The following is a 12,706-nucleotide window of genomic DNA, read 5'->3' on the forward strand; positions in this document are numbered from 1 at the left end:
GGGGCACAACTACCACAACAGAAATTACAACACTGAACATGACACCAGAAACATCAACAGCAACTAATATATCAGAAACTACATCAGAGGCACCAACAATGGAAACATCAACACAATCTACCACACCACAAACAACATCACCAACTACCACACCAGAAACAACACAATCTACCACACCAGAAACAACAACACAATTTAATACACCAGAAACCACTTCACAAACTACCACACCAGAAACGACAGCACAAACTACCACACCAGGCACAACAACACAATCTACCACTCCAGAAACTACAACACAATCGACCACCCCAGGCACAACATCAAAAACTACCACACCAGAAACTAAAACACAATCTACAACACCAGAAACTACAACACAAACTACCACACCAGAAACAACATCACAAACTACCACACCAGAAACAACAACACAAACTACCACACCCGAAACAGCAACACAATCTACCACACCAGAAAATACAACACAGTCTACCACACCAGAAACAACTTCACAAACTACCACACCAGAAACTACAACACAATCTACCACACCAGGCACAACATCACAAACTACCAGACCAGAAACTACAACACAATCTACCACACCAGGTACAACATCACAAACTACCACACCAGAAACAACAACACAAACTACCACACCAAAAACAACAACACAATCTACCACACCAGAAACTACAACACAGTCTACCACAACAGAAACAACAACACAATCTACCACACCAGAAACTGCAACACAAACTACCACACAAGGCACAACTTCACAAACTACCACACAAGAAACAACGTCACAATCTACCACACCAGAAACTACAACACAAACTACCACACCAGAAACAACAACACAATCTACCATACCAGAAACTACAACACAGTCTACCACACCAGGCACAACATCACAAACTACCACACCAGAAACAACATCACAAACTACCACACCTGAAACAACAACACAATCTAACACACCAGAAACTACAACACAATCTACCACACCAGAAACTACAACACAGTCTACCACACCCGAAACAACAACACAATCTACCACACCAGAAACTACAACACAAACTACCACACCAGAAACTACAACACAAACTACCACACCTGAAACAACAACACAAACTACCACACCAGAAACGAAAACACAAACTACCACACCTGAAACAACAACACAATCTACCACACCAGAAACTACAACACAGTCTACCACATCCGAAACAACAACACAATCTACCACACCAGAAACTACAACACAAACTGCCACACCAGAAACTACAACACAATCTACCACACCAGAAACTACAACACACTCTACCACACCAGGAACAACATCACAAACTACCACACCAGGCACAACATCACAAACTACCACGCCAGAAACAACATCACAAACTACCACACCAGGCACAACAACACAAACTACCACACCAGAAACTACAACACAAATTAATACACCAGAAACCACTTCACAAACTACCACACCAGAAACGACAGCACAAACTACCACACCAGGCACAACAACACAATCTACCACACCAGAAACTACAACACAATCTACCACCCCAGGCACAACATCAAAAACTACCACACCAGAAACTACAACACAATCGACAACACCAGAAACTACAACACAATCTACCAGACCAGAAACTACAACACAAACTACCACACTAGGCTCAACATCACAAACTACCACACTAGAAACTACAACACAAACTACCACACCAGGCACAACATCACTAACTACCACACCGGAAACAACATCACAATCTACCACGCCAGAAACAACATCACAAACTACTACACCAGAAACAACATCACAATCTACCACAGCAGAAACCATTTTACAATCTACCACTCCAGAAACTACAACACAAACTACCACACCAGAAATAACAAAACAAACTACCACACCAGAAACTACAACACAATCTACCACACCAGGCACATCACAAACTACCACACAAGAAACAACATCACAAACTACCACACCAGAAACTACAACACAATCTACCACACCAGAAACAACTTCACAATCTACCATGCCAGAAACTACAACACAAACTACCACACCAGAAACAACACAAACTACCTCTCCAGAAACTACAACACAAACTACCACACCAGAAACAACAGCTCAATCTACCACACCAGGTACAACATCACAAACTACCACACCAGAAACTACAACACAATCTACCACACCAGGAACAACAACACAATCTACCACACCAGAAACTACAACACAAACTACCACACCAGAAACAACAGCTCAATCTACCACACCAGGTACAACATCACAAACTACCACACCAGAAACTACAACACAAACTACCACACCAGGAACAACAACACAATCTACCACACCAGAAACTACAACACAGTCTACCACACCAGGCACAACATCACAAACTACCACACCAGAAACAACATCACAAACTACCACACCAGGCACAACAACACAAACTACCACACCAGAAACTACAACACAAACTACCACACCAGGCACAACTTCACAAACTACCACACAAGAAACAACATCACAATCTACCACACCAGAAACTACAACACAAACTACCACACCAGGAACAACAACACAATCTACCACACCAGAAACTACAACACAGTCTACCACACCAGGCACAACATCAAAATTTACCACACCAGAAACTACAACACAAACTACCACACCTGAAACAACAACACAAACTACCACACCCGAAACAACAACACAATCTACCACACCAGAAACTAGAACACAGTCTACCACACCAGAAACTACAACACAGTCTACCACACCCGAAACAACAACACAATCTACCACACCAGAAACTACAACACAAACTACCACACCAGAAACTACAACACAAACTACCACACCTGAAACAACAACACAAACTACCACATCAGAAACGAAAACAGAAACTACCACACCTGAAACAACAACACAATCTACCACACCAGAAACTACAACACAGTCTACCACATCCGAAACAACAACACAATCTACCACACCAGAAACTACAACACAAACTACCACACCAGAAACTACAACACAATCTACCACACCAGAAACTACAACACAGTCTACCACACCAGGCACAACATCACAAACTACCACACCAGAAACAACATCACAAACTACCACACCAGGCACAACAACACAAACTACCACACCAGAAACTACAACACAAACAACCACACCCAAAACAACAACACAATCTACCACAACAGAAACAACAACACAATCGACCACACCAGAAACAACAACACAATCTACCACACCAGAAATTACAACACAGTCTACCACACCAGAAACAACAACACAAACTACCACACCAGAAACTACAACACAGTCTACCACACCAGGCACAACATCACAAACTACCACACCAGAAATAACATCACAAACTACCACACCAGGCACAACAACACAAACTACCACACCAGAAACTACAACACAAATTAATACACCAGAAACCACTTCACAAACTACCACACCAGAAACGACAGCACAAACTACCACACCAGGCACAACAACACAATCTACCGCACCAGAAACTACAACACAATCTACCACCCCAGGCACAACATCAAAAACTACCACACCAGAAACTACAACACAATCGACAACACCAGATACTACAACACAATCTACCAGACCAGAAACTACAACACAAACTACCACACTAGGCTCAACATCACAAACTACCACACTAGAAACTACAACACAAACTACCACACCAGGCACAACATCACTAACTACCACACCGGAAACAACATCACAATCTACCACGCCAGAAACAACATCACAAACTACTACACCAGAAACAACATCACAATCTACCACAGCAGAAACCATTTTACAATCTACCACTCCAGAAACTACAACACAAACTACCACACCAGAAATAACAACACAAACTACCACACCAGAAACTACAACACAATCTACCACACCAGGCACATCACAATCTACCACACAAGAAACAACATCACAAACTACCACACCAGAAACTACAACACAATCTACCACACCAGAAACAACTTCACAATCTACCATGCCAGAAACTACAACACAAACTACCACACCAGAAACAACACAAACTACCTCTCCAGAAACTACAACACAAACTACCACACCAGAAACAACAGCTCAATCTACCACACCAGGTACAACATCACAAACTACCACGCCAGAAACTACAAAACAATCTACCACACCAGGAACAACAACACAATCTACCACACCAGAAACTACAACACAAACTACCACACCAGAAACAACAGCTCAATCTACCACACCAGGTACAACATCACAAACTACCACACTAGAAACTACAACACAAACTACCACACCAGGAACAACAACACAATCTACCACACCAGAAACTATAACACAGTCTACCACACCAGGCACAACATCACAAACTACCACACCAGAAACAACATCACAAACTACCACACCAGGCACAACAACACAAACTACCACACCAGAAACTACAACACAAACTACCACACCAGGCACAACTTCACAAACTACCACACAAGAAACAACATCACAATCTACCACACCAGAAACTACAACACAGTCTACCACACCAGGCACAACATCACAAACTACCACACCAGAAACAACATCACAAACTACCACACCAGGCACAACAACACAAACTACCACACCAGAAACTAGAACACAAACTACCACACCTGAAACAACAACACAAACTACCACACCCGAAACAACAACACAATCTACCACACCAGAAACTACAACACAAACTACCACACCAGGAACAACAACACAATCTACCACACCAGAAACTACAACACAGTCTACCACACCAGGCACAACATCACAAACTACCACACCAGAAACAACATCACAACCTACCACACCAGGCACAACAACACAAACTACCACGCCAGAAACTACAACACAAACTACCACACCAGAAAAGACAACACAATCTACCACAACAGAAACTACAACACAATCAACCACCCCAGGCACAACATCAAAAACTACCACACCAGAAACTACAACACAATCGACAACACCAGAAACTACAACACAATCTACCAGACCAGAAACTACAACACAAACTACCACACCAGGCACAACTTCACAAACTACCACACAAGAAACAACAACACAAACGACCACACCAGAAAAAACAACACAATCTACCACAACAGAAACTACAACACAATCAACCACCCCAGGCACAACATCAAAAACTACCACACCAGAAACTACAACACAATTGACAACACCAGAAACTACAACACAATCTACCAGACCAGAAACTACAACACAATCTACCACACCAGAAACTACAACACAGTCTACCACACCAGAAACATCTTCACAAACTACCACACCAGAACCTACAACACAATCTACCACACCAGGCACAACATCACAAACTACCAGACCAGAAACTACAACACAATCTACCACACCAGGTACAACATCACAAACTACCACACCAGAAACAACAACACAAACTACCACACCAAAAACAACAACACAATCTACCACACCAGAAACTACAACACAGTCTACCACAACAGAAACAACAACACAATCTACCACACCAGAAACTGCAACACAAACTACCACACAAGGCACAACTTCACAAACTACCACACAAGAAACAACGTCACAATCTACCACACCAGAAACTACAACACAAACTACCACTCCAGAAACAACAACACAATCTACCACACCTGAAACAACAACACAATCTACCACACCAGAAACTACAACACAATCTACCACACCAGAAACTACAACACAGTCTACCACACCCGAAACAACAACACAATCTACCACACCAGAAACTACAACACAAACTACCACACCAGAAACTACAACACAAACTACCACACCTGAAACAACAACACAAACTACCACACCAGAAACGAAAACACAAACTACCACACCTGAAACAACAACAAAATCTACCACACCAGAAACTACAACACAATCTACCACACCAGAAACTACAACACAGTCTACCACATCCGAAACAACAACACAATCTACAACACCAGAAACTACAACACAAACTACCACACCAGAAACTACAACACAATCTACCACACCAGAAACTACAACACAGTCTACCACACCAGGCACAACATCACAAACTACCACACCAGAAACAACATCACAAACTACCACACCAGGCACAACAACACAAACTACCACACCAGAAACTACAACACAAACAACCACACCCAAAACAACAACACAATCTACCACACCAGAAACAACAACACAATCTACCACACCAGAAACAACAACACAATCTACCACACCAGAAATTACAACACAGTCTACCACACCAGAAACAACAACACAAACTACCACACCAGAAACTACAACACAGTCTACCACACCAGGCACAACATCACAAACTACCACACCAGAAACAACATCACAAACTACCACACCAGGCACAACAACACAAACTACCACACCAGAAACTACAACACAAATTAATACACCAGAAACCACTTCACAAACTACCACACCAGAAACGACAGCACAAACTACCACACCAGGCACAACAACACAATCTACCGCACCAGAAACTACAACACAATCTACCACCCCAGGCACAACATCAAAAACTACCACACCAGAAACTACAACACAATCGACAACACCAGAAACTACAACACAATCTACCAGACCAGAAACTACAACACAAACTACCACACTAGGCTTAGCATCACAAACTACCACACTAGAAACTACAACACAATCTACCACACCAGGCACAACATCACTAACTATCACACCGGAAACAACATCACAATCTACCACGCCAGAAACAACATCACAAACTACTACACCAGAAACAACATCACAATCTACCACAGCAGAAACCATTTTACAATCTACCACTCCAGAAACTACAACACATACTACCACACCAGAAATAACAACACAAACTACCACACCAGAAACTACAACACAATCTACCACACCAGGCACATCACAAACTACCACACAAGAAACAACATCACAAACTACCACACCAGAAACTACAACACAATCTATCACACCAGAAACAACTTCACAATCTACCATGCCAGAAACTACAACACAAACTACCACACCAGAAACAACACAAACTACCTCTCCAGAAACTACAACACAAACTACCACACCAGAAACAACAGCTCAATCTACCACACCAGGTACAACATCACAAACTACCACACCAGAAACTACAACACAATCTACCACACCAGAAACTACAACACAAACTACCACACCAGGCACAACATCACAAACTACCACACCAGAAACAACATCACAAACTACCACACCAGGCACAACAACACAAACTACCACACCAGAAACTACAACACAAACTACCACACCAGGCACAACTTCACAAACTACCACACAAGAAACAACATCACAATCTACCACACCAGAAACTACAACACAAACTACCACACCAGGAACAACAACACAATCTACCACACCAGGCACAACTTCACAAACTACCACACAAGAAACAACATCACAAACTACCACACCAGAAACAACAACACAATCTACCACAACAGAAACTACTACACAATCTACCACACCAGAAACTACAACACAATCTACCACACCAGAAGCTACAAGACAAGCGACCACACCAGTAACAACAACACAATCTACCACACCAGGCACAACATCACAAACTACCACACCCGAAACTACAACACGATCTACCACACCAGGCTCAACCTCACAAACTACCACACCAGAAACTACAACACAAACTACCACACCAGGCACAACATCACAAACTACCACACCAGAAACAACATCACAATCTACCACACCAGAAACGAATTCACAATCTACCACTCCAGAAACTACAACACAAACTACCACACCAGAAATAACAACACAAACTACCACACCAGAAACAACAACACAAACTACCACACCAGGCACATCACAAACTACCACACAAGAAACAACATCACAAACTACCACACCAGAAACTACAACACAATCTACCACACCAGAAACAACTTCACAATCTACCACACCAGAAACTACAACACAATCTACCACACCAGAAACAACTTCACAATCTACCATGCCAGAAACTACAACAAAAACTACCACACCAGAAACAACACAAACTACCTCTCCAGAAACTACAACACAAACTACCACACCAGAAACAACAGCTCAATCTACCACACCAGGTACAACATCACAAACTACCACACTAGAAACTACAACACAATCTACCACACCAGGCACAACATCACAAACTACCACACCAGAAACTACAACACAATCTACCACACCAGGCAAAACATCACAAACCACCACACAAGGCTCAACATCACAAACTACCACACTAGAAACTACAACACAAACTACCACACCAGGCACAACATCACTAACTAACACACCAGAAACTACAACACAAACTACCACACCAGGCACAACATCACAAACTACCACACCGGAAACAACATCACAATCTACCACACCAGAAATTACTTCACAATCTACCACGCCAGAAACAACATCACAAACTACTACACCAGAAACTACAACACAATCTACCACACCAGAAACCACTTCACAATCTACCACACCAGAAACAACATCACAAACTACTACACCAGAAACAACATCACAATCTACCACAGCAGAAACCATTTTACAATCTACCACTCCAGAAACTACAACACAAACTACCACACCAGAAATAACAACACAAACTACCACACCAGAAACTACAACACAATCTACCATGCCAGAAACTACAACACAAACTACCACACCAGAAACTACAACACAATCTACCACACCAGAAACAACTTCACAATCTACCATGCCAGAAACTACAACACAAACTACCACACCAGAAACTACAACACAGTCTACCACACCAGGCACAACATCACAAACTACCACACCAGAAACAACATCACAAACTACCACACCAGGCACAACAACACAAACTACCACACAAGAAACAACATCACAAACTACCACACCAGAAACTACAACACAAACTACCACACCAGGAACAACAACACAATCTACCACACCAGAAACTACAACACAGTCTACCACACCAGGCACAACATCACAAACTACCACACCAGAAACAACATCACAAACTACCACACCAGGCACAACAACACAAACTACCACACCAGAAACTACAACACAAACTACCACACCTGAAACAACAACACAAACTACCACACCCGAAACAACAACACAATCTACCACACCAGAAACTACAACACAAACTACCACACCAGGAACAACAACACAATCTACCACACCAGAAACTACAACACAGTCTACCACACCAGGCACAACATCACAAACTACCACACCAGAAACAACATCACAAACTACCACACCAGGCACAACAACACAAACTACCACACCAGAAACTACAACACAAACTACCACACCAGGCACAACTTCACAAACTACCACACAAGAAACAACATCACAATCTACCACACAAGAAACCACTTCACAAACTACAACACCAGGAACAACAACACAATCTACCACACCAGAAACTACAACACAGTCTACCACACCAGGCACAACATCACAAACTACCACACCAGAAACAACATCACAAACTACCACACCAGGCACAACAACACAAACTACCACACCAGAAACTACAACACAAACTACCACACCTGAAACAACAACACAAACTACCACACCAGAAACTACAACACAGTCTACCACACCAGGCACAACATCACAAACTACCACACCAGAAACAACATCACAAACTACCACACCAGGCACAACAACACAAACTACCACACCAGAAACTACAACACAAACTACCACACCTGAAACAACAACACAAACTACCACACCCGAAACAACAACACAATCTACCACACCAGAAACTACAACACAAACTACCACACCAGGAACAACAACACAATCTACCACACCAGAAACTACAACACAGTCTACCACACCAGGCACAACATCACAAACTACCACACCAGAAACAACATCACAAACTACCACACCAGGCACAACAACACAAACTACCACACCAGAAACTACAACACAAACTACCACACCAGGCACAACTTCACAAACTACCACACAAGAAACAACATCACAATCTACCACACAAGAAACCACTTCACAAACTACAACACCAGGAACAACAACACAATCTACCACACCAGAAACTACAACACAGTCTACCACACCAGGCACAACATCACAAACTACCACACCAGAAACAACATCACAAACTACCACACCAGGCACAACAACACAAACTACCACACCAGAAACTACAACACAAACTACCACACCTGAAACAACAACACAAACTACCACACCAGAAACTACAACACAGTCTACCACACCAGGCACAACATCACAAACTACCACACCAGAAACAACATCACAAACTACCACACCAGGCACAACAACACAAACTACCACACCAGAAACTACAACACAAACTACCACACCTGAAACAACAACACAAACTACCACACCCGAAACAACAACACAATCTACCACACCAGAAACTACAACACAAACTACCACACCAGGAACAACAACACAATCTACCACACCAGAAACTACAACACAGTCTACCACACCAGGCACAACATCACAAACTACCACACCAGAAACAACATCACAAACTACCACACCAGGCACAACAACACAAACTACCACACCAGAAACTACAACACAAACTACCACACCAGGCACAACTTCACAAACTACCACACAAGAAACAACATCACAATCTACCACACAAGAAACCACTTCACAAACTACAACACCAGGAACAACAACACAATCTACCACACCAGAAACTACAACACAGTCTACCACACCAGGCACAACATCACAAACTACCACACCAGAAACAACATCACAAACTACCACACCAGGCACAACAACACAAACTACCACACCAGAAACTACAACACAAACTACCACACCTGAAACAACAACACAAACTACCACACCAGAAACTACAACACAAACTACCACACCAGAAACTACAACACAATCTACCACACCAGAAACAACTTCACAATCTACCACACCAGAAACTACAACACAATCTACCACACCAGAAACAACTTCACAATCTACCATGCCAGAAACTACAACAAAAACTACCACACCAGAAACAACACAAACTACCTCTCCAGAAACTACAACACAAACTATCACACCAGAAACAACAGCTCAATCTACCACACCAGGTACAACATCACAAACTACCACACTAGAAACTACAACACAATCTACCACACCAGGCACAACATCACAAACTACCACACCAGAAACTACAACACAATCTACCACACCAGGCAAAACATCACAAACCACCACACAAGGCTCAACATCACAAACTACCACACTAGAAACTACAACACAAACTACCACACCAGGCACAACATCACTAACTACCACACCAGAAACTACAACACAAACTACCACACCAGGCACAACATCACAAACTACCACACCGGAAACAACATCACAATCTACCACACCAGAAATTACAACACAATCTACCACACCAGAAACTAAAACACAATCTACCACACCAGAAACCACTTCACAATCTACCACGCCAGAAACAACATCACAAACTACTACACCAGAAACTACAACACAATCTACCACACCAGAAACCACTTCACAATCTACCACACCAGAAACAACATCACAAACTACTACACCAGAAACAACATCACAATCTACCACAGCAGAAACCATTTTACAATCTACCACTCCAGAAACTACAACACAAACTACCACACCAGAAATAACAACACAAACTACCACACCAGAAACTACAACACAATCTACCATGCCAGAAACTACAACACAAACTACCACACCAGAAACTACAACACAATCTACCACACCAGAAACAACTTCACAATCTACCATGCCAGAAACTACAACACAAACTACCACACCAGAAACTACAACACAGTCTACCACACCAGGCACAACATCACAAACTACCACACCAGAAACAACATCACAAACTACCACACCAGGCACAACAACACAAACTACCACACAAGAAACAACATCACAAACTACCACACCAGAAACTACAACACAAACTACCACACCAGGAACAACAACACAATCTACCACACCAGAAACTACAACACAGTCTACCACACCAGGCACAACATCACAAACTACCACACCAGAAACAACATCACAAACTACCACACCAGGCACAACAACACAAACTACCACACCAGAAACTACAACACAAACTACCACACCTGAAACAACAACACAAACTACCACACCCGAAACAACAACACAATCTACCACACCAGAAACTACAACACAAACTACCACACCAGGAACAACAACACAATCTACCACACCAGAAACTACAACACAGTCTACCACACCAGGCACAACATCACAAACTACCACACCAGAAACAACATCACAAACTACCACACCAGGCACAACAACACAAACTACCACACCAGAAACTACAACACAAACTACCACACCAGGCACAACTTCACAAACTACCACACAAGAAACAACATCACAATCTACCACACAAGAAACCACTTCACAAACTACCACACCAGGAACAACAACACAATCTACCACACC

At 42.5% G+C, this 12,706-nt stretch overlaps 2 protein-coding genes across 2 annotated transcripts in view; both read left to right on the forward strand.

Annotated features, from left to right (window-relative positions):
• LOC140485871 (uncharacterized) overlaps positions 1 to 11,096 on the forward strand; it is a gene marked incomplete at its 3' end in the record, with an annotated part of 44,023 nt that extends 32,927 nt beyond the window's left edge. Inside the window, exons 2-13 of the mRNA XM_072584323.1 lie at positions 1,585 to 1,850; positions 3,381 to 3,428; positions 4,776 to 4,919; positions 5,583 to 5,735; positions 6,028 to 6,040; positions 6,244 to 6,341; positions 6,867 to 7,002; positions 8,878 to 8,987; positions 9,762 to 9,956; positions 10,260 to 10,397; positions 10,620 to 10,834; positions 10,865 to 11,096. Coding sequence (XP_072440424.1) covers positions 1,585 to 1,850; positions 3,381 to 3,428; positions 4,776 to 4,919; positions 5,583 to 5,735; positions 6,028 to 6,040; positions 6,244 to 6,341; positions 6,867 to 7,002; positions 8,878 to 8,987; positions 9,762 to 9,956; positions 10,260 to 10,397; positions 10,620 to 10,834; positions 10,865 to 11,096 — 1,748 coding nt within the window. The remainder of the gene's footprint in view (positions 1 to 1,584; positions 1,851 to 3,380; positions 3,429 to 4,775; positions 4,920 to 5,582; positions 5,736 to 6,027; positions 6,041 to 6,243; positions 6,342 to 6,866; positions 7,003 to 8,877; positions 8,988 to 9,761; positions 9,957 to 10,259; positions 10,398 to 10,619; positions 10,835 to 10,864) is intronic.
• Positions 11,097 to 11,192: 96 nt separating this feature from the next.
• Positions 11,193 to 12,706, forward strand: part of LOC140485872 (uncharacterized) — a 53,723-nt gene continuing 52,209 nt past the window's right edge. Inside the window, exon 1 of the mRNA XM_072584324.1 lies at positions 11,193 to 11,304. Within this exon, the coding sequence (XP_072440425.1) occupies positions 11,193 to 11,304 (112 nt within the window). The remainder of the gene's footprint in view (positions 11,305 to 12,706) is intronic.

This window comes from Chiloscyllium punctatum, chromosome 15, assembly GCF_047496795.1.
Source record: "Chiloscyllium punctatum isolate Juve2018m chromosome 15, sChiPun1.3, whole genome shotgun sequence".
Lineage (NCBI taxonomy): Eukaryota > Metazoa > Chordata > Chondrichthyes > Orectolobiformes > Hemiscylliidae > Chiloscyllium > Chiloscyllium punctatum.